The sequence below is a fragment of the Urocitellus parryii genome, chromosome 12, assembly GCF_045843805.1.
Source record: "Urocitellus parryii isolate mUroPar1 chromosome 12, mUroPar1.hap1, whole genome shotgun sequence".
Taxonomy (NCBI): domain Eukaryota; kingdom Metazoa; phylum Chordata; class Mammalia; order Rodentia; family Sciuridae; genus Urocitellus; species Urocitellus parryii.
In genome coordinates this window covers 81213294-81238002 of record NC_135542.1, presented here as the reverse complement: position 1 = coordinate 81238002, position 24709 = coordinate 81213294, and the positions used below count along the sequence as shown (strand labels likewise).

General features: G+C 34.7%; 1 protein-coding gene across 2 annotated transcripts in view; it reads left to right on the top strand.

Annotated features, from left to right (window-relative positions):
• Usp34 (ubiquitin specific peptidase 34) overlaps positions 1-24709 on the top strand; it is a 220606-nt gene that overhangs the window by 73917 nt on the left and 121980 nt on the right. For both annotated transcript variants that reach the window (XM_026387219.2, XM_026387217.2), the window contains exons 11-19: positions 7161-7286; positions 7489-7618; positions 8561-8596; positions 9234-9364; positions 9622-10232; positions 13263-13477; positions 16984-17099; positions 17191-17318; positions 24507-24596. In XM_026387219.2, the coding sequence (XP_026243004.2) occupies positions 7161-7286; positions 7489-7618; positions 8561-8596; positions 9234-9364; positions 9622-10232; positions 13263-13477; positions 16984-17099; positions 17191-17318; positions 24507-24596 (1583 nt within the window). The remainder of the gene's footprint in view (positions 1-7160; positions 7287-7488; positions 7619-8560; positions 8597-9233; positions 9365-9621; positions 10233-13262; positions 13478-16983; positions 17100-17190; positions 17319-24506; positions 24597-24709) is intronic.

Below are 24709 nucleotides of genomic sequence, written 5' to 3'. Positions count from 1 at the left end.
TGTGAATAATATTCCAGTGATTGTGGGAGTGCAGTATCTCTTTGAGGTCCTGTATATTATTATTATTATTTATTATTAAAGAGAGAGTGAGAGGGGGAGAGAGATAGAGAATTTTAATATTTATTTTTTAGTTTTTGGCAGACACAACATCTTTGTTTGTATGTGGTGCTGAGGATCGAACCCAGGCCGCATGCATGCCAGGCGAGCCTGCTACTGTTTGAGCCACATCCCCAGCCCCCTGTATATTATTTTGGATATGTACCCAAGAGAGATTTTTAGATCAAAGTGAATTCCATTTTTCTTATAACATTTTTTTTCGGGGAGAGGGGGTATCAGGAATTGAAATTGAGCCACACCCCCAGTCCTTTTTTTTTTTCTTTAAATATTTATTTCTTAGTTTTCGGCGGACACAACATCTTTGTTTGTATGTGGTGCTGAGGATCAAACCCGGGCCACACGCATACTCGGCGAGCGCGCTACTGCTTGAGCCACATCCCCAGCCCCCCCCCCCCAGCCCTTTTTTGTATTTTATTTAGAGATATGGTCTCGCTGAGTTGCTTAGCACCTCAAGGTTGCTGAGGCTAGCTTGGAACTTGTGATCCTCCTGTCTCAGCCTTCAGATCCGTTGAGATTACAGGCGTGCACCACCACGACGGGCTCTTAAAACTGTTTTAATGTTTAAATTCCATCTTACTTGATGTTAGTATAGCCAGCTGAGTTTGCATTTGCTCACTTTTTGCATGGAGTATTTCATTACATCCTTTTGCTTTCACATTATTTGTATCATTGGATATAAAGTGAACCTCTGTATAATAGTTGAAGCATATTTTTTAATCCATTCTGCTGATCTGTCATTTGATTGAATGCTTTAAAAATAATTACTGCAACAATAAATGTTGTTGAGGATGTGGTGAAAAGGGTACACTCATGCATTGCTGGTAGGACTGCAAATTGGTACAACCACTATGGAAAGCAGTATGGAGATTCCTCAGAAAATTGGGAATGGAACCACGATTTGACCCAGCTATCCCACTCCTTGGTTTATACCCAAAAGACTTAAAATCAGCATACTATTAGTGATGCAGCCAAATCAATGTTTATAGGAGCTCAATTCACAACAGCTAGACTGTGGAACCAACCTAGGTGTCCCTGAATAGATGAATGGATAAAGAAAATATGGTATATATAATCAATGGGATATTACTCAGCTTTAAAAAAGTAAAATTATGGCATTTGCCAGTAAATGGTTGGAATTGGAGAATATCATGCTAAGTGAAATAAGCCAGTCCCACAAAACTAGAGGCCGAATGTTTTCTCTAATGTGTGGATGCTAATTCACAATAAGGCGTGTGGGGGGGCACTAGGGAAGAATAGCATTACCTTAGATAAGGTAGAGGGAAGTGATGGGAGGAGAGGGAGGGGATGTGGGGATAGGAAAGATAGTAGAATGAAATGGACATTATTACTGTATGTATATATGTGACATGACCACTATGATTCTGTAACATGTACTCTCAGAAAAATGAAAAATTATATCCCATCTATGTGTGAAATATCAAAGTGCATCATTGCATTCTACTGTCATGTATAACTAATTTAAATAAAAAAATTAAAAAAAAATCCTGATAGTTGTGTCATTTTGCCTTTTGTTTTCAGCTTGTCACAGAGTCACTTTTGTCCTTCTTTTCCCCTATTAGTTTTTGTTTAGTTGCTTTTTTCTTTGTAATTTTTTAAAAGAAATTTTTAGTTGCTTTTTAAGTGAAAAATTTTTATTCCCTTTTCACTAATTTTTGTGTTTAACATGGAGATTACACCTAACCTCCTAAAGGTATGTCTAATTTGAATTTACACCAGTTTAACTTCTGTGCTATGTAAAAACTGTGCTCCTATATGACTCCACCCCCCCATTTTGGTATTGATGCTACAGATTGCAGTTTTGTACATTGTGTTCCCAAAACATAGACTAGTTTCTTTTTTTACTTCATATTTTCAATAATGTAGGAAACAAGTGGAATTGCAAACCAAAATTATAATAAAGCTTGCTTCTTATTTATTAAATTATATTTTTACATAACACTGTGGTACATTTTGGCATATTCATATGTACATATAACATAGTTTGCTTTATTTCAATCCCTAGTACTTTGTTTCCTCCTCTTTCCTGCCCATGGTAATAATGCTATATTTTTTCTAATTGCCTAAATATTTATATTAGAGATTTTTGTTTCTTTTTTACTGTTCAGCTTCCTTTCACTTCAGTTTGAGGGTATCCTTTTAGCAATTCTTACAGGGCTGGTCTGGTGATAACAAACTCCTTTAGTGTTTGGTTTTCTTAGATTGTGATAATCTCTCTCATTTTGAAGGGCAGTTTTGCTGAATATAGAATTTTTCGTTGAAAGGTCTTTTTTTATTTCAAAAAAAGGTATTTTTAAATTTTATTTTTATATGTTTATTCTGAATATATAAATCCACTGCCTTCTGGCCTCCAACGTTTTTATGAGAAATTGATTGATAATCTTACTGAAGATCTTATATACTATGTGTGGTTTCTCTTCCCCCTTTGGCCTTCTGGGAAGTTTGGTTTTATTGTGTATTGATGAGTCACTTTGAAACTCCTACTTGGAATTTATTTTAATTCTTGTATTTATAGTTTCGTATCTTTCATCAGGTTTGGGTATTATTTCTTTAGGTATTCTTTTTATGTGTTTTTTCTTTTTTATCCTTGGATTCCTATAATGAGTTAGTTGGTCTGCATCAGTGTATCCCATAAATTGTTTTCTTTCCTTCATCTCCTGCATCTCACTGACTTATTGAGTTGTTTTCAGGTGTGCCAATTCTTTCTTCTGTTTGTTCAGAGCTGTTTTTGAACCCTTCTAGTGGATTTTTTCTTTGTTGTTGTACTTTTGCATTCCAGATTTCCCCCTCCCATTTTCTTTCTCCTTCTCTCTCTTATACTGGGAACCTTTTTAAGAGCACTCTACCACTGACCTCAGTAATTGTTAATTTTTTGAAATAGTGTCTTACCCAAACTGCCCCAAACCTGTGATCCTCCTGCCTCACCCTTGCAGATTGCTGCAATTAGAGGCATGTGCTGCTGTGCCTAGCTTAGTTTTTCTTTAAAATTTATGTAAGCAGGATGGAGTTGTGGCTCAGTGGCAGAGAGCTTGCCTCTCACATGTGAGGCACTGGGTTCGATCCTCCACCACATAAAAATAAAGAAAGAAAATAAAGATATTCTGTTCATGTATAACTAAAATATATTTTAAAAAATAAAATTTTTGTACGTTACTGATGATTTTACTTTGTTTTCTGTCTTTGTCCTTCTCTTTGCTCTGTGAACACTGTTAACATAGGAGACTTTAAAAACACCTATGTTTAAGGTACTAAGTCCATCAGATGTGCCCTCTTACATGCATACTTACTTACTTACTTATCCCTCCCCCTTTTGTGACACCGAAGATGGAAGCCAGGGTTGCTTTTCCAATGAGCTGCGCCCACAGTTGTTTTTATTTTTAAAATTTTGAGTCAGGTTTCAGAAAGTTGCTGAGGTTGGCCTTGATCTTTTGGTCTTATCCTTAGCTCCTGAATAACTGGGATTACAGGTGTGAACTACCTGGCCAGCTCTCAGATACATTTTCTGTTTATTCATTTTGTTCCTCAAGTGGATAATACTTTGCTTTCCCCCCCCCCCCCCCTTGTGATTTTTTTTTTGGGAGCAGGGGCAGAGTTCAGTTAAAAACTGGCCATTTGAACTTTGCAGTGTTTTAAGTGTTGAAATCAAATTTTCTTTCTATTTTAGGTCTTGGTCTTTTTAATTGATATAGTGGTTTACTTTGTTAATAGATCAGACTATTATGAAAGCTTATGATATGTTCAGGTCTTTTCTAAGCCTGTATCTCTCCCTCGGCATACACAGTAGCCCAGTGTATATAGTTGTTTCACCAGTGTATATAGTTGTTTTTTAATGTCCTCCAATAAGTTTCAGCTCCTTTAAATCTTGTGATATTAACTTCACTTTTTTTTTTTTTTAAACAGTTGTAGCCATCTTATGTATCTGTACTTCACCAAATAGAGGAGATATTTGTAGGACTGTTCCTTATTTCCCACTCTGGCTCCAGCAAGGTCATCAGAAAACACTGTTGATGTCCAAACAGTTCCCTGCCCTTAGGGAGGAATGGATAGCATTTATGTCACTGAAGGTGGAGATTGACAGCAATTTAACCACCAAACTTTTCTCTGTTAGTGTAAGAGTTCAGATTAACTTGAGTCCTTGAAAAAATGCCTTAGACAGTTTATGCTGTTACATTTATTGTCTAGATGGAGAAGTGGATTCCTGGCACTTTGTGTTCTGTCATCTCCCTGTTGTCCTTTTCTTCTCAATAACTAATAGAGGATGATTTGTGAACCGGCTTCATGCTTCCATCTTTACTAGGATTAGAGGCATGCTAATTTTTTTCTGTACTTTTTTTCATTTATAATATAGCCATCTAAAAGGGTCTAATATTTTTTTTTTCCTCAGAGAATTTCATAATTTTCTTTCAAGGAACTTGTCACTTAACCAGTAAAATTTGATTATCAAAATTAAGGCTCTTATGGAATTCTCATTTTTTTATTAATTAAATTTGAAGAAAATCAGATATGTGCTGCAGAAGTGAGCACAGAAATCTATATTCTATATTTTATCACAGTAGAAAACGTGTATCATAATTGCTTATTGACAAAACGAAGTATGAACTATTGTCTAATTCTAATGCTAGTCAGAATGATGTTAAAATCACATTCTTAGATAAAGCTTATAAAAGTGGTGAACTTAATTGATATATTTTTTTTTTTTTTAAGAAAGAGTGAGAGAGGAGAGAGAGAATTTTTAATATTTATTTTTTAGTTCTCGGCGGACACAACATCTTTGTTGGTATGTGGTGCTGAGGATCGAACCCGGGTCGCACGCATGCCAGGCGAGCGCGCTACCGCTTGAGCCACATCCCCAGCCCCTTAATTGATATTTTACTTCTTGAAATCAAACAGTATTTGTAGTTTGAAATTACCATCATTATTCCCCTTCTCTTCCTCCTCTTTTCTTTTCCTCTCCTCTTCACAGTGCTGAAGATGAAACCTAAGGCCTTGTGCATCCTATTGAAGTACTCTACTACTGACCTACATCCCATGTCATTTTTTTTAATGGATAAATATAAGTGTTGAAGTAAATGGTATTGAAATAGTGTAGTTCAAAAGAAGCCTCATCAACATAGAATTTCTCCAATATTATTTTCTTACTCTAGTTTTACCTTCTCCTTCAGAATTAGACAATACATATTGACTGTGTGATAGTGAAGGCAGAATTTATATGGTTTACATCCATGAAATATAAAAATCAATGTTTAAGATTCAAAATCTCAAATTTTGTACAGTTTCGTGTGTGTGTGTGTGTGTGTGTGTGTGTGTGTGTGTGTGTTGTGCTATGATTCAAACACAAGACTTGACACATGGTAGATGAGTGTTCTAACACCAAAATACATATCCATTCCTTGTATAAACATTCTGTGTATTGAAAATAATAGGAAACCTCATCTTTTTACTTTTGAGAGCCCTTAAATTAGTAATTACTGGTCCAGTCTTACATTTCTTATTTTTTGATTTAGCAGTTAGCAGTTTTATGGTTGAAAAAGATTCTATTAGTCATATCTTTTTTTATTGGGGGTGGAGGAACCCAGGATTGAACTCAGCATTCCACCAGTGAGCCACATCCCCAGCCCTATTTTGTTTTGTTTTTAAATATTTTTTTAGTTGTAGATGGACACAATATTTTTATTTACTTATTTTGATGTGGTGCTGAGGATTGAACCCAGGGCTTCACACATTTGAGGCAAGCGCTATACCACTGAGCTACAACCCCAGTCCTCCAGCCCTATTTTGTATTTGATTTAGAGACAGGGTGTCACTGAGCTGCTTTGCACCTCGCTTTTGCTGAAGCTGGCTTTGAATTCATGAACCTCCTGCCTCAGCCTTCCAAGCTGCTGGGGTTACAGGTGTGCACCACCAAGTCTGGCTAATCATACCTTAAATTTTTTTTTTTTAAGTTGTAGGTGGACACAATGCCTTTATTTTATTTACTTGTTTTGTGGTGCTGATGATTGAACCCAGTGCCTCACACATGCTAGGCAAGTGAGCTATAACCCTAGCCCAATAGTTATATCTTTACAAATATATTTTTTCTCATACTTGCTGTTTCTGCTTATTAAAATGAAAGAGTCTTTCTCTTTGTCTTTTTTTTTTTTAAATTGTAGAGCGTTAAGAGGGTTTCTACTGTGTACTCCAATAAAAGTTATATAGACACTTTTTAAACGGTTAATATGAGGGGAATAATATATCTGAAATGTTTTACTTGTGTTCTCTCTGAATTGCAGTTTATTTTTAATTGCCTACATTTTAAATATAAATGTATGTATTTTTTAGTTATAGGTGGACACAATACCTTTATTTTATCTATTTATTTAAAAAATTTTATTCTCTTTTTAGTTATATTGCCTACATTTTAATTTTGTATTTAATTTACTTTTATATTAATGATGTACCTACGTTTCAATGGCATCTTCTTTATACTTAGATTTTGAACTAATTATGTGCTTCTCTGTTGTGATTAAGCTTATGATTTATTTGGCTAAAATTTGTTTTAAAATAAAATTTGTGTCAAATTTTATTCTTACTGTTTTGCACTGCTATTTATTGTATTTGGTAATTACTATTTTAAGAGATTTAAATCAGATTTTATTTTCATTGTGTTTTACACTGCCATTTATGATATTTGGTAATTATTATTTTACCAACTTAAAAATACTGGTTCATTAACTAATATCTTGAAATTTCAAGCTGTGTTACCTTTTTCATCTCAAGTGATTTATTTATTTATTTATTTATTTGTTTGTTTATTTGTTTATTTATTTATTTATTTAAGAGAGAGGGAGAGAGAGAGGGAGAGAGAATTTTAATGTTTATTTTTTAGTTCTCGGCGGACACAACATCTTTGTATGTGGTGCTGAGGATAGAACCCGGGCTGCACGTATGCCAGGCGAGCACGCTACCGCTTGAGCCACATCCCCAGCCCCCAAGTGATTTATATAGGGCAATTATTTTTAACTATTGTCTGTATTTCTGTTTTGTAGTTGAAACATTGTAGTCGGTATATACATGACTTGTTTCCTTCACTCATCAAGAATTTGGATCCTGTACCACTTAGACACCTCCTTAATCTGGTTTCAGCTCTTGAGCCAAGTGTTCACACTGAACAGGTAATACATTCAGGACATAATAGTGATCTGATCCCCCTGGAATCCCCCCCCCCCGCCCCCCAATATAAAATGACAACTTATTTTGTGATTCAGGTATTTTACTTGTCACTTATTTATTGTTGACCTTTCAGTTAGACAAAAATGTTTTACATTTGCTACAATGTTTCATAAAGGCTCCAAATTAATGTCTCTCTCTTTTTAGACACTGTACTTGGCATCCATGTTAATTAAAGCATTGTGGAATAATGCACTAGCAGCTAAGGCTCAACTGTCTAAACAGAGTTCTTTTGCATCTTTATTAAACACTAATATTCCTATTGGAAATAAGAAAGGTTAGTAAAGCATATGGTATTTTAAATTTACTTATACAAAGTTAATGAAATTTGAAGTGTTTTCTGCTATTGGTTGAGCATCCTTAATCTGAAAATCTGAAATTTGAAATGTTCCAAATTCCAAAACTTTTTGAACATTGACATTATGGCACACGTGGAAAATTACACACCTTGCATCATGTGAGAGGTCACAGCCAAAACATAAACATACTAAAAGTATTGAAAAATCTTCTTCAGGTTATGTGTATAAACCTAAAGATAGAAGTGGTGTAAAAGACATATGGAATAAAATGGATTTTGTGTTTAGATTTTGGTCTTATCATCAAAATATGTCATTATGTATGTGCAGATATTAAAAAATATGAATATATCTGAAATCTGAAACACTTTTGGCCTCGAGCATTTCAGATAAAGGTTACTTGATCTATATTTACAATTCAGTTTTAATTACAAGATAAGTTTGGGAATGGGAAGTATACTCTATATGAAAGGATTAATAAATTGTCTTTGGTTCCTGTTTTTGGTTTATCAAGTAAAGTATAGTAAGTTTTGGTAGGTATGGATATTTCTCATCTTTAATATTGTTTCCTTTAAAAATTAAAACATTTGATTTAGAAATAATTTTATGAGTAGAACATAATAGTTTTCTTTTTATCTTCCCCACTTGAATATTTTTCTGCTGCGTCAGGTGCTTTATGCGTATCTTTCACATGTGTAACTCTTAAGGACTTCCTAAAATTTTACATATTTACACCCAATTTTTTCCCCTGACATTATATACTACTCTTTTCTTAGGCTAACCTGTGTAGGTACCCACAATAGCTATTCCAGGTTTCCCTGTTTGTATTTTGATTGTGTAATATGAACAACTGATAAGCTGTCCCCCAAAAGCTCAGTCACTTAGAATGTTTTCCTCCTTTCCCCTTCCCCTTTTTCCTTCAGAGGAAGAAGAGCTCAGAAGAGCAGCTCCATCACCTTGTAAGTTGAGCCTTAGAAATGCATGACAATATGACTTACAGTTTTGTTTTAGTGGTCTTCTGGAGTTAATTTATTTTATATAGCAACATCAGTAATAAAGTTTATTTTGAAAAGACATGAACCTTAGTAATCCATCTTCAGTCTTCCCCCTTTTTATTTTGGGTAGTGTTGGGGTTTGAACAAATGGCCTCTCACATGCTATATAGGTGTTCTACCACTGAACTGTACCCCTGTCCTCCATCTTACCTGTTTTGATTCAAACCATTAGTATCTTTTAATTGAAATTGTGTATATCCACTTTTATTTTTTGGTACTGGGCATTGGACCCAGGAACACTTTACCACCAGTCCTTTTCGTTTTTATTTTGAGGCAGGGTCTTGTTAAGATGCTGAGGCTAGCTTTGAATTTGCCATTGTTCTGCTTCAGCCTTCAGAGTTGCTGGGATTACAGTTGTGTGCCACCATTTTCACACTGTGCATCTACCTTTAGAAGTAATTGCCAAATGTGAACAAATTTAGAGATTGTATTTTTGGCTACTTAGCATAAAGCTTTGGCAAATAACTCAAAGAATCAATTTCTTCTGTTAGGTCTATGCTAGTACAAATTAGAACTAAAAATAAAAAAATCTACTTTCCAGGGTCACCTGCGGCAAGTCCTCAAAGCAGTGATAACAGTGATACACATCAAAGTGGAGGAAGTGACATTGAAATGGATGAGCAACTTATTAATAGAACTAAACATGTGCAACAGAGACTTTCAGACACGGAGGTATGAAATTATTTTTTCCTATTTTCAATGATTTTTGTTTCTGCCTTGTTTATCATTTGAACTGGGAATATAAATGTAACCCATGTTGACTCTTCTCCTTTTAGTATTTTTGACCCCTTTTTAAAAAGTTCTATTTTGTATAGTTCAAAAGAATATGGCAAGACTGTGGCCATGTTTTATAAAAACACAGTGTTTCCATATTAGTTACTTTTTTCCTACTAGTTTGACTATTTAAATCTATTTGTTTCTAAATACAGGAATCCATGCAGGGAAGTTCTGATGAGACTGCCAACAGTGGTGAAGATGGAAGCAGTGGTCCTGGTAGCAGTAGTGGGCATAGTGATGGATCTAGCAATGAGGTCAATTCTAGCCATGCAAGCCAGTCAGCTGGGAGCCCTGGAAGTGAGGTGCAGTCAGAAGACATTGCAGATATGGAAGCCCTGAAAGAAGAAGATGATGAGGATCATGGTCATAATCCTCCCAAAGCCAGTTGTGGTACAGATCTTCGGAGTAGAAAGTTAGAAAGTCAAGCAGGCATGTGCTTGGGGGATTCCCAAGGCCCATCTGAAAGAAATGGAACAAGCAATGGAACAGGAAAGGACCTGGTTTTTAACACTGAGTCGTTGCCATCTGTAGATAATCGAATACGAATGTTGGATGCTTGTTCTCACTCTGAAGACCCAGAACATGATATTTCAGGGGAAATAAATGCTGCTCATATAGCACAAGGTTCTCAGGAATCTTGTATCACACGGACTGGAGATTTCCTTGGGGAGAGTATTGGAAATGAATTATTTAATTGCCGTCAATTTATTGGTCCCCAGCATCACCACCACCACCACCACCACCACCACCACCACCATGATGGGTAAGCCAGCTTAAAAATAACTATTCAGCTTGCATTTCTTTTACGGAAGTATTTTAGCTACATTTATTCAGTTAAAATTTATTCTAGATTATTGCTGTTAAATAATATGGTGCAAACTGTAAATGCTCGTCAAATTTATAGTATGCACATTTAAAAAAGCAAATGAAGCAGTATGATTAATTTTCATTGTATATTTAAATGAGTTTTTTCTAAAATATCATTTCCAAATTAATCAGTATGAAAATTAAGATACTTTGCATTTTTAATAAGAATTCTTGAATACTTAGTGTATATTTTATAATTTTTTTTTAAAGAGAGAGTGAGAGAGGAGAGAGAGAGAGAGAGAGAGAGAGAGAGAGAGAATTTTTAATATTTATTTCTTAGTTCTCGGCGGACACAACATCTCTGTTGGTATGTGGTGCTGAGGATCGAACCCGGGCCTCACGAATGCCAGACGAGCGTGCTACCGCCTGAGCCACATTCCCAGCCCCAATTTTATAATTTTTTATTCATCTCTGTTTAGCCACTTTTTACATGTGTGTAGTGACCATAAATGTCTAGTGGATATCATATTGGAGAGCACAGATTTAGACTTTTAGCACTTGTATCGCCTGAAAGCAGATTTCAGATTGCTCATGCAGTGGATCTGGGGGTGTAGCTCAGTAGTAGAGCACTTGCCTTGCATGCATGATGCTGTGGGTTTAATCCCAGCATTGCCCCCAGAGAAACCCATCAAGGAAAAAAAAAAACCCACAAGATTACTTTTGGAAACTGCTTCTAAACTGATGATGATGAAAAGGGAAATTAAATGCTTTTCCTAGTTAAATACTAATTAGGATAAGCTGTAGTATAATTTTTTTGGTTATCTGTGAATTATACCCATAGTATTTAATAATGATTCTCACTAGTGGTATTATATTGAGCCAAATATTTAATTTTTCTTTAATTTTCTCACGTATAAACTGGGAAAAATAGTAATAGTACCTCTGTCATGGGCTTACTGTGAGAATTTGTGGACTAATGTGATTGTCACAAAATAAGTGCTCAGTAAGTATTAGCTGCTATTTGTTATTGTCATTAAAAAGAGTAGATTTTTTTTTTTTGTACTGGGGATTGAACCCAGGAACACTTAACCACTGAGCCACATCCCTAGCCCCACCCCCCTGCCCCTTTTTGAATATTTTTGTAGTTGTAGATGGACATAATACCTTTATTTGTTCATTCTCCCGGATTGAACCCAATGTCTCATGCAAGCTAGTAAAAGCACTCTACCGCTGATCCACCCCCCAACCCCACCCCACTACAGCCCTACAGTTTTATTTTGAGACAGGGTCTTTTTGAGTTGCTGAAGCTGGTCTTGTAATCTTCCTGCCTCACCCTCTTCAGTTGCTGAGCTTATAGGCATGTACCACCGTGCCTAGCCAAAGAGTAGTATTTTGAGTTGATGATGAAACATGAATATGTGATTTGTCAGAATGAGTTTTCTTAGCCATGGCATTTTGCTAGATCTTCCAGAATTCAACTGAGTTGTTTGAGTGCTCTATATATTTGTACTTAACTACTTTGTTTCCTTTTTCTGTTACTAACATATCTAAATTGAGGGCAGTGTTTCTTAGTCTTGACACAGTTGACATATTGGGCCATATAATTTTTTTTAAAGTATTTTTGCTGTAGTTGCACACAATACCTTTATTTTACTTATTTTTTATGTGGTGCTGAGGATTGAACCCAGTGCGTTGCATGTGCTAGGCAAGCACTCTGCCACTCAACCCCAACCCCTGGGCCATATAATTTTTTGGTTTGAATTCTCAGCAATGTGAATTCTGTCTTGTGCATTGCAGAACATTGAATGGTTTACATAGCTCCTATCTCTAGAAGCCAGTCGTATATGTAATAGTAATAATAATAATTATAAATACTCTTGTTTAGAATAACAAAAATGTCTCTAGATATTGCCAGATGGCCCTGCTGGAAGGCAGAATCACCTAGTTGAGATTCTTTGTTTTAATGTCTCATATTAAGGGTGTGTGCATTCAAAATTGTTCCTAGCCCTGTTCATGATGAAAACAGAACAGTTCATTGTAAAGCTGAGATGCAGTATGTTCTATTTAATATGTTGCCTATCTGTCTTGTCACCCATCCTAACAATAAGTTAAAAAGAAGTCAACCCCACAAGATATAATGACTTAATTTTTTAAGCTCTTTCTTTCTATATTCCAGGTGTCTGATACTACTTGTGTGTTTCTAAATTAACCCTGCACTTTTCTTCTTGTTAGTTTTTCATCTTTTTGTTTTTACACTCTTTTCATTATTCAGTTTTAGAAATGAGTGCTTATGTATCTTTGTTGTGCATGCTGGCCTGGTAAATAGGTTTTGGGATGTATATTACAATATACATTGATGAATTGTGTTTCTGCTAAAAATCTCCCAATTAATTTATTTTTGGTGGTGCTGGGGATTGGACCCAGGGCTTTGTGAATGCTAAGGATGCACTCTTTCATCCACATCTCCAGTACTCCAGTTAATCTTATCTCTGTCTAGATTGCAGCCATAAATTGAAATATTTCCTTGGTAGTTATCCCATTTGATTCTGAAGATGTATGAACAAACGTAAAAAAATTTTAAGGTTTAACTTTGTGACTTTATGAAATAATACATAACTGGGAGTATTATTGATCTTGCCAAAATGAATTCTCTCTGAAGTTGTTCTAGCAAGGTATAAGTATTCATTTGTACATATTTTAAAGTATGATATGTCTACATTGTTAAATCACGAATAATAGTTCTAACATTGGGGTCTGTAGTTTTTATAAAGCTCATTAACATTCCATATATTTTCTTTTTTTTAAAGAAACCTTCAGATCCTGGCACTACAAAATAGTAACAACAGCAACAAAAACCAGTTTTGCTTTGTTTCTGATTGTGTTGTAATTTGTGCGAACTGTTTTAAGAGAGGTGTTTTTTTTTTTAATGATTCACAAATTATGTTTAATTTCTTAAGTACTAACTGTGCTTTTCTTTGTATTATAGGCATATGGTTGATGATATGCTAAGTGCAGATGACGTCAGTTGCAGCAGCTCGCAGGTCAGTGCAAAATCAGAAAAAAATATGGCTGATTTTGATGGTGAAGAATCTGGATGTGAAGAGGAACTAGTTCAGATTAATTCACATGCAGAACTAACATCTCATCTCCAACAACATCTTCCCAATTTAGCATCTATTTACCATGAACATCTTAGTCAAGGTAAGGTTCTGTAGTAAGTAAAGTAAATTACTTTCTTCAAAGCAAAAATAATTAATATTGTTAAAAGAAATCAACAGTTAATGTTATGATACTTAAGTTTTTTTGCCAAAACAATTTTGTATGATAATTATCTTTCCAAAGGAGTGATATCAGTTTAAATACTCCATTGTTGATAGAAATGCAGTCTTTATTTATATTAAGTGATGTTCAGCTAGAAAAGGCTATGCTTATTAAGAATGTTTAAGGAAATTACAGATTTATATTTTAGAAAATAGATGGCTGTATGGATTTTATTTTTCAAAATCACATGGTACATGCCTGTAATCCCTGCTCCTGGGAAGTCTTAGACAAGAGGATGACGAGTTCAAAGCCAGCCTCAGCAACAGCAAGACACTAAGCAACTCAATGAGACCCTGTCTCTACATAAAAATACAAAATAGGGCTGAGTGTGTGGCTTAGTGGTTGAGTGCCCCTGCGTTCAATCCACAGCACCCCCACCACACTCCCCCGCCCCTTAAAAAAAGGAACTGAAAGTAAGAGGAGCTGGGAATGGTGGTGCATGCATGTAATTTCAGTGGCTCTGGAGGTGGAGGCAGGAAGATTGCAAGTTTTAAGCCAGCCTCAGCAATTTAGCAAAGCCCTATACAACTCAGCAAGACCCTTTCTCTAAATAAAATATAAAAAGGGCTTGGGATGTGCCTTAGTGATTAAGTGCTCCTTGTTTCAATCTCTAGTACTAAAAAGCAAAAAAAAAAAAAAAAAAAGAAAGAAAGAAAAGATGTGCATGTGTGCACATACACACATGTACCGCCCCCCCTCCCCCCAAAAAAAGAAGAAAGAAAAAAATAATAGGAGATTACAGCAATTCTGTATTATAGGATTTCATTTATATGAAATATCTATAATGGGCATATCTCTATAGACAAAGTATTTTAGTTGTTTATGGATTGAGAGGTTTGGCAGGGTTGGGTGGGATAAGGAAGGGTAACTGCTAAAAAGCAAGGCATTTCTTTTTAAAAATTTATTTAATTTTAATTCTTTTTAGTTATACATGTCAGTAGAATGTATTTTGACATACATAGAGATAACTTCTCATTCTTTGGATTGTACATGATGTGGATTTACATTGGTCATATATTCATATATGAATATAAGAAACTAATGTCTGATTCATTCTACTGTCTTTCTAGTTCCCATTTTCCTTCCCTTTTTTTCATTTCCCTTTGTTTGTTCTAAAGAACTTCTGTTCTTCCAGTGCATTTCTTCTTATTGTGGTGATGAAAATGTTTGAGAAATGATCATACTAATTATTCTAGATTGATCTAAAGAAAGTAATATAACATGACCAGATCTGGAGGATAGAAGAGATTAAAGAGTAGAACATTGCAGTCCTGACATTTCCGAGATTGAAGCAGGAAGATCACTTCAGCCTAGGGGTTTAAAGCCAGCCTCGGCAACATAGTAATGAATATACTAGCCACCCAAACCCAACCATCCTCTTGCTTAGTTAGCATAACATCAGCACATGACTAGGCTATGAAATAGGATTTGATATGATAGTACATTACAAGTAAACCTGATGCATTGTATTTTTGCTAAAAGATCAGATCAGACTTAACACAATTCATGAATCTTGGTAATAACTTACTGATTTCAAATATTCCTTGGTAGTTGTCTTGACTTTTATTGTTGTGTTACTGTGGTTGTTGTGGAGTAAATAGGTTAAGATTGAGGTCATCAGATTGAATTTGAAGCCATATTTTAAAATCCTCACCATTTTCTTTTTCCATGTTTTTTTTTTTTATTTAGTCAATGTTTTGCATATCCTTTTTCGTGAAGTTGACCAGAATGATTATATGTGTTAATCCACTTAGAATTCACCTTGTTTTGCAAAATTTTAGCACTATAAAGAATCTTCAACACATTTGGACAAATAATCAAATTTAAACATGATGCCAGCTGCAATGCCATATACTTACAGTTCCAACTATTTGGAAGGCTGAAGCAGGAGGATTGTTTGAGCTCAGGTGTTCTAGGCCAGCCTGGACAACATAGTGAGATGCTTTAAAAATAATAATAATAAAACATGGGCAGAACATACTTCAAAAAGAATATACTTAAAAATGGTTAGTAAATGACAGGCACCGTCCCCACAGTTTAGCAATTTCTTAAAATATTATGCATGATATTCCAAGATGCAGCAGTTCCAGTTATAGGTAACTGAGAGAAAGCATATGTGTATCCAAAAATTGTCACACAGATGTTTATGGTAGCGTTATTCATTATAATGGCAAAAACCATTATGAAAATGTCCTCTAACTGGTGAGTGCATTCATTTTTTAAAAAATATTTTTTTGTAGTTGTAGATGGACATAGTATATTTATTTTTATGTGGTGCTGAGGATGGAACCCATGGCCTCACAGGTGTGAGGCTAATGCTCTACCACTGAGCCACAATCCCAGCCCCTGCATACATATTTCTATAAAACAATATATTAATTCCTAATTATAAGAGACATACTACTGATAAATGTATGTTAACATGGATGATTCTCAAGAACATGTTAGTAGCAGAAGCCGCATATAAGATCACATGTTATATGATTCCTTTTCAGAAATTTCCAGAAAAGGCTATTTACGGGGATTCTGAAACAATTTAGGACTGGGGAGTGATATCAGGGATTAACTAGGAACTGGGGAACTTTCTGGAGTGTTGGCAAGTGTTCTAAAACAGGATTGTGCTGATAGCCACACCTTTCTCAAATTAAGAAAATCATTATACATGTACAATTCAATAGGTAAATTTCAGCAAAACAAAGCACAAAAGTGTTTTTGGTTAATATAACAGAACAAGTAATTATTTAGCCTAGCGTTCAGAAATCCTGAACTATTATAATAGAACTTCTAATTTAATTGAATGTTTTGGGATAGTCTTTTTTGATAAAAATAATTTGCCCTTTTGCCCTTTTGAATCATAGAAATTATAAGAGAATATTATAATTTTAATAATAAGAAGGTCATCTAGAGGAATGCCCATTGGTTAAAGTATTATTTCAGATATCTCATCTTCTTTATACTTGAGTTTCAAGTATTTATAAATAGATAACCTTGATATATGAAAAACACTAGTCGTATGTATTAGAAATAACAGAGGGCTGGAGTTGTGGCTCCTTGAGCACTTTACTTGCCTATCATGTGTGAGGCACTGGTTTCAGTTCTCAGCATCGCATATAAATAAATGAATAAAAGAAAGGTCCAGCAACAACTTAAAAAAATATTTTAAAAAAAGAAATAATAGAATGGAAAGGGAGTAGTTTCTTTAGCCTTAACTCTAAACATTTGTTGCCATTCATAAGTAATCATGCTAGTGTATTTTTACTTTGTGATCTAAGAAGAGCTTTATTTTTACACTTTTCTTTGGGTTTTTAACTTTATGAATGAATGCTTTAATTGCCAATTTCAATCAGTTGTATTTGTCTATAGTGTGCTCTTTTTTGACCCTTCAGGACCTGCAGTTCATAAACATCAATTCAACAGTAATGCTGTGACAGACATTAATTTGGATAATGTTTGCAAGAAAGGAAATACTTTGTTGTGGGATATAGTCCAAGATGATGATGCAGTAAGTTATTTACTAAAACCTAAAGAGTACATAATTACAGCAAGATGTAATCAGGATAAATAATAACTTTATGCATGTACTTTTTTTGTAGGTTAATCTTTCTGAAGGATTAATAAATGAAGCAGAGAAACTTCTCTGTTCCTTAGTATGTTGGTTTACAGATAGACAGATTCGAATGAGATTCATTGAAGGTTGCCTTGAAAATTTAGGAAACAACAGGTAAAGAGGAATTAAAATCTTTAAATTTTTTTTGGACTTTATTGATGAGGTATGGTCTTTTCATAGTTTTTGATGTACTATATCTAATTTTTAATTATTATGATTTTCATGTTAGGAATAAGGATTTTTCCCTTAAGGGAAATTTTATTTTTATATATATGGTGTGTGTGTGTGTGTGTGTGTGTGTGTGTGTGTGTCTATTTTTTTTTTTGTACACTTTTCAGCATTCTTGGTTAGATCATCTACAACAGAAACAAAGTTATTCTTGATTTTGGGAACTCAGTGATGATTACTTTGTTTTAAAATTGCAGTTAATTTTTTTTAACTGTTTCCTATTGTATAAAAGGAACCTACAAGAGAAATTAGACTTGGGCTAAAATATGCACATTTTATATGTAGTGTTGCTTGTCCATGTGAGTGCATCTCTTTTGTTTCAATTTCTTTTTTTTCTTTTTATTTACACGTTGATAGACCTCTGTTTTGTTCATTTATTTATATGAAGTGCTGAGAATCGAACCTACTGCCTCACATATGCTAGGCAGTTATACCACTGAGCCACAGCTCTAGCCCTTTTGTCTCAATTTCTATAGTGTGTAAAAGCATTAGGTTAGTAACTCAACCAGTTAAGTACATTTAATATATATAGTTCACAGATATCACTCATACCTCAATAAAATGGTTTAAAAAGTACAAAATAGGCCAGGTATGGTGGTACATGGCTGTAATCCCAGCGATTGTGAGGCTGGGGCAGGAAGATCACAAGTTTAAAGCCAGTTTCAGCAGTTTAGTGAGGCCCTAAGGAACTTGGTGAAAACCACTTTCAAAACAAAAAATATGAAAAAGCGCTGGGGATGTGGCTCAGTAGTTCAGCACCCCTGTGTTCAATCTCCTTCACTGCGCCAACCCTCCCAAATACAAAATGGGAGCTATGAATGTAGCTCAGTGGTAGAGTATTTGTCTATGCATGATGCCCTGGGTTTAATCCCTAGTACTTCAAAAAACAAAAATGGGGAAAAAAAGCAACCATCCCCCACAAAAAGAAAAAAAATACATGTAAACAGTTTATATGATAATGGGTCAATATTCAAAAAACATAAGAAACTACAAAAAATGCCAATAAATGAATAGATAAAAATAAAAAGCTCTTGAAAAGTAAGCCGGGGCCTGAGGTTGTCCTCAATGGTAGAGCACTTGCCTAGCATGTGTGAGGCACTGGGTTTGATTCTCAGCATCACATATAAACAAATGAAATAAAGGCCTCTTGAAAACTAAAAAAAATATGTACATTAAAAAAGAAGAAAAGTAGGCGAGGTGCAGTGGTGTATGCCTGTAATCCCAGTGGCTTGGGCGGCTGAGGCAGGAGGACTGCGAGTTCAATGCCAGCCTCAGCAATAGGGAGGCACTAAGCAACTCAGTGAGACCCTGTCTCTAAATAAAATACAAAATGGGGCCGGGATATGGCTCAGTGTCCCTTAGTTCAATCTCTAGTACCCCACTCCCCGCCCCAAAAGGGTAGGCAGTAAACCGTATGCATATAGGCATTTCTCAAAAGAAGACCTGTAGATGGACAACAGGTATATGAAAAAATGCTCAACATCCCTAATAAAAAGGGAATGCCAGTCAAAACCGAAGTGAGATATCACCTTACTCTTGTAAGTTTGGCTGTTACCCAAAAGACTGAAAGGTAACAAGCACTGGCAAGGATATAAAGGAAAGGAAGCCCTTTAGTGTTGGTGGGGATGCACCCATAAGATTGAAGAATTCCACTCCTCTGTATATATCCAAAGGAAATTAAACCTATGTCAAAGATGTCTGCACTTCCATGGTTATTGCAGCTCTATTCACAATAACTAAAAGATTGCAACAAGTGTCCACTAGTAAATAAATTGATGAAGAAAATGTGACTACTCAGTCATAAAAAAGAATGAAATCGTGTCATGTTTGACAACATGAATGAACTGGTGATTATTATGTTATTTGAAGTAGGCCAGGCACAGAAAGATAAGAACTTCACGATGTCACTCGTATTTGGATCTAAAAGTTGATCTTACGGAAGTCAAGAATAGAGTAGTGTTTATAAGATAGTAGAATAGTGTTTACTGTGGAGAAAGCAGGGGGAAAGGAGTGATGGGGAAGGGAACATCAGTGAGTACTAAATTACAGTTAGATCTGATTAAGAAGTTCTGGTGTGCTATTGTACAGTAGGGTTTCTCTGGGTAATAAGAATGAACTATACATTTCAAAACCTAGATAAAAGTATATTAACCTAATTTAAACATTATACAATGTCATATTACTGTGTTAACATTTAGACTATTTTTAAATTTTGTTCTCATGGAGGCTCAAATGATCACAAGTTTCTTGTCGGATCTGTTCTTTTCCAATGATAGTGTCAAATTTGCTTTGATTTTCACTGTTTTGAAAATGTTCCATTCTTTGATGTAGCGAAAACATGGTTTGTGTATGTATGTTGACAGTTCAGTTATAAATACATTGTTCTCATCTCACATATGCCTGCTGTGAATGTCCAATTTTATTGAATATCTCAGTGCTGCAAAGTATTATTTTTCTCTTATCCAATTAGGAAAAATACATGTTTTCTCCTTGTGATTCTTCAAATGGCATAGTGTAAATGAGAGTAGAAAAATTGCTGGTTCATTCAGGTATAAGAAGCACCTAATAGAATTCTGGTATTGGATCATTTATCTTCTTTGGTGTGTGGGAGTGTGTATGTGTGTTTGTGTGTATGTGTATATAGCAAATCCATATAGTTCACAAAAAACTTAAGAATATATATTGCAGTACTGTTTAACTGAACATTCTTTGTATAGATATCCAAATGCCAAAAACCAGTAGAGTGAATAATTGGAGTTTTTATTACTGAGCTTTACCCTCAAACTTTGTTATTTGTGAAATGGGGTCTTGCTGAGTTAGGTTATCATGGCTGGCTGAGAACCTGAGATCCTCCTATCTTAGCTCTTAATTCACTGGGTTACAGGCATGCCATTCTTTTAAAAGAATATTTTTAATGGCTGGGTGTTATATCATCATTTACATAGATTTTATAACAATTAATTGTAAAATGTTGATTGTTTTACAAGCCTTTTTGAAAGGACCAGTTTAAAAAAAAATAGTATTAATTTACACTCGTGTGTTTTTATACCATGACCCAGCAATTCCACTTCTAAGTATGTACCTAATAGATTTATCCAGACGGTCCACAAAATACTCAAAAATGTGCATTGCAATACTATTTTAAATAATTGAATATTCTTTGTATAGCTGTCCAAATGCCAAAAATCAATAGAATGTATAAATGGGGATTGTTCATAGAATGAAATGCTATGTAGCAATTGCAGTCAATGAACTATAGCTGCTTGGAACAGTGTGGACAAATCTCATATGCATAATGTTGTGAAAAAGGCTAGATATGAAAGAGTATTTGTATTCAATTTAGTTTAAAAACGGGTAAAAACTTTTACTGTCTTTGGGCTTATAAAGGGGGCACAATGGAGGCTTCTGAAGGGTAATATTGATATTGCACAGCTATATTTACATCAGAATTTTGAGTTGTGCACTTAATTCTGTACACATTTTTGCGTATGTGCTCTATTTTAATAAGTAGAAAAAGTGAAAGATGAAATGGCCAGCTATGTAGAGTCCTGTTTTCATGGATTACAATGATATAGACATATCCTTACATATCCATATTTTAAAAAGAAAAACAGTACAAGAATGTAATATCCAAATTATCCCCCCCCCCCGCAGAGGACTATGATATTTTTTTCTTCTTTATGTCTTTCTGTGTTCCATTTTCTCCAGTGAACATGTACTGGTTTTTTGTTTGTTTGTTTGTTTAATTGTAGATGGACACAATGCCTTTATTTTATTTTTATATTTTTATTTGGTGCTGAGATTTAAACCAAGTACCTCACATGTGCTGGGCAAGCACTCTCCTACTGAGCCACAATCCCAGCCTAACATGTATTTATTTTATGAGTAAGGAAGCTTAACATATTCAGAAGGAAAAATCTGTGTATAAAATGGAAAAATTGTCAATCTGGAATTTTAATCATTACTTTCTCCCCCCTCAAATTGAAAACAAAATATTATTCATTTGAGGCAACCCCTATACCATAATTATGATTATCTAATGGTTTATTGAATATGTAGTAAGCATATATCTACTTGTAGATATATTTGTCTTCAAACTTTACTCCGTTGGTTACTATATTGTGCTATCCTTACTTTCAGTAGCATTAGTCATATGTGACAGTATTTTGTGGTATTTTCAGCCTGTAAAATATGGCACCATGTCCTGTGAATAACAGCTAAAATTAGTGAAGTTTTTATGTAAACATCAATCTGCATTTCCACATGAATCTGTAATTCTTAGTGGGAGTGATTGTTTTTCCTCAGGCAATGTCTGGAAGCACTTTTGGTAGTCACTTGTAAGTGGGGTTAGGATTATTATTTCAGATCAATAATGCTGTTATACATACTGCAGTACAGACCAGTTTTCCAGAGCAAAAAGTTCCCAGCCCCAAACCCTCACTAGTGTTAGAATTAAGAAACCATATTCTAAACACAAGATTCATTTCTTCAAACCTAGCCTTCTGTTTTATTATCATGGTAAGAGAATATATGGCATAGAGTGTTGCTATTAATGAATAAGAAACAAATCGGCCACTGGGATTTCACCTAATTTACCGTAATCCTGACATGTGACCAAAATATTCTTTCCAGTTCTTTACTTGGTATGATTGGTACACCTACCAGCATTTTTTCCCCTTCCCATCAAACCCAGAGGTAAGCACTCTACCACTGCATTACACCTCCAGCCTGCTTTGTTTTTCTGTAGTCATAGTCCAATTTATACAGTGAACTCGGGTATTTTTTTTTATGGTAACATTGTTTATTGTGAAATACAGAGATCTAAAAGGAAAATTAAGAGTCTTCGATAAATCACCCATTATTCTACCATTTCTACAGGCCCATTGTAAATGCTTTTCAAAAATGCACCTATATGCCTGGCATTGTGGTCCATGTGTGTAAAGATCTCAAGTTTGAGGCCATACTCAGCAACTTAGTGAGACCCTGTCTCAAATTAAAAAATAAAAAGGGCTGGTGATGTAGCTCGGTGGAAAAACAGTCCTGAGTCAATCTATAAGATGGGTGTGATGTGCTGCAGGCCTGTAATCGTAGGGATTCCTGAAACAGGAGGAGGATTACAAATTTGAAACAAGCTGGTCAGGTTAGTGTGACCCTGTCTTGAAGTAAAAATAAGAGCTCAGTAATAAAATTCCCTTGGGTTCAATCTCCAGTCTTGGGAAAGGGGGGTCTGTAACTGTGATATGTAGACCTATATCTTGTGCACATTTAGACTCAGGCACATTGTTTTGTAAGGCAAAGAATAAGATTTCAGCAGTGCAGAAGTTTAAAGTTATGCACAGAAACATAGTAGACAGGAATTTAGAATAGTTTCATATATTGAGAGCATGAGGCAGATAGCAGCTCCCATAATGAAAATTCTTTTACTTTTCAGCTTAGTGTTTATTATCAAGGATGAGTAAGATAAGACTACTTCCCAGTGAGTTTTGTTGAAGTTAGGTTTGAAATTCTCTGTCTTCCTAGGAACCGAGATGAGATTTTTCTGGGATTTATCCTTTGAGTTCCTTTTTTACTTTTCTTCAGCTATTTGTAGATACTTTATCCATTTGTTCAAATTTCTTACCTATGTGTACAAGTCATTTCTTAAGTTAAATCATTGCATGTGTCAGGGATTCTGTTTACTTAAATGGAGGTTCAGATTATTTAGAAATGGATGGCACTATTTTTGTTTTTAAATTTAGTTTTTGGTACTGGATATTGAACCCCTGGGTGTTTCACCCCTGCATTACCTCCTCGTCCCTAAGTTCTTTTTTTTTTTTTTAATTTTTTAAATTTTTTAATATTTATTTTTTAGTTTTCGGTGGACATAACATCTTTGTGGTGCTGAGGATCGAACCCGGGCCACACGCATGCCGAGCGCGCTACCGCTTGAGCCACATCCCCAGCCCCATGAGCCATATCCCCTGCCCCCCTAAGTTCTTTGATGGTTCATTATTTAAGCAGATATATAGTCAGTATGTACTATTAGCAAGATTTTTAATTGATAAAATAAGGGTGTGCTCTTATATAGCACTTTCTGGTGGTAAATAAAAAATACTCATTAGATAATGGTAAATGAAAGAAGTAATCATGGTGAGATGATGAACCAGTGGAAGGGTTTCACTTAATACAGAGTTGTTCTTATGTGAGTGATGGGAAGGAATCATGCAGCTATTTAGACAAAAATCTTTCCAAGTAAACACATTAGCAAAGGCCTTATAGCAGGAACATGTTTCTCTGTGTTGAATGGGTAGCAAAGACAAAGATTGGGAGGAAGTTAAGTTAGACTGATGGGAGGAATGGAGGCAGTTCATACAAAAGGTTTGTATTCCAATTTAAGTATTTTGGATTTTATATTCAATAACAATATGTTTTTATTTTCTCATTTTTCTCCTACTAAGAATTTATTCACCACTGCTTCCCTGCCATCACAGAAGCACAATTCTTTTTTTAAAAAATATATGTATTTTTTAGTTGTTGACAGACCTTTATTTTTTATTTACATGTTTATATGCAATGCTGAGAATCGAACCCAGTGAGTTACACATGCTAAGCAAGCCTTCCACCACTAAGCCAAAACCCCAGCCCGCACAATTCTACATTGTAAGCGTGTGTATGTATACACATACATACATGTATAAACTCACATATATTTATACAAATAGGCTTTTTTTGGTCACATTGTGTGAAAATTGGGGGGAAAATGGTAACAATAACTTGTTAAAGAATATTTTCATGGAAATAACATACCTTTAAATGTTTTTCATTTGTGTTTTTACCCATACATTTATGGTGTGTTTTCTTTTAAATGTCTTGGATTAGAATATTAAAACTTGGATTTCTTGCCCTAACATGTATAAAATGAATTTATAGTTTAGAAAGAATATATTTTGTTTATAGGGAATATATTGGATGTAAAATTCACTTAATTCTTTTACATTTAAGAGTTTAACTGAATTTCTGGTAAAAAGAAAAAAAAACTAGTTACTCATAGTTAACCTTAATTTTATTCTATGAATATGTTTTTGTTGTTTTCAGATCAGTAGTAATTTCACTTCGTCTTCTTCCAAAACTGTTTGGTACTTTTCAGCAGTTTGGGAGCAGTTATGATACACACTGGATTACAATGTAAGTAAATAAAAGAATAGTATTTTAAAGTTCGTTTTTCAAAATTCTACTTATCTGTTATGATTTGGAATAACTTACTGATTGTATACTAGGAAAATTGAGTTTAATATGAT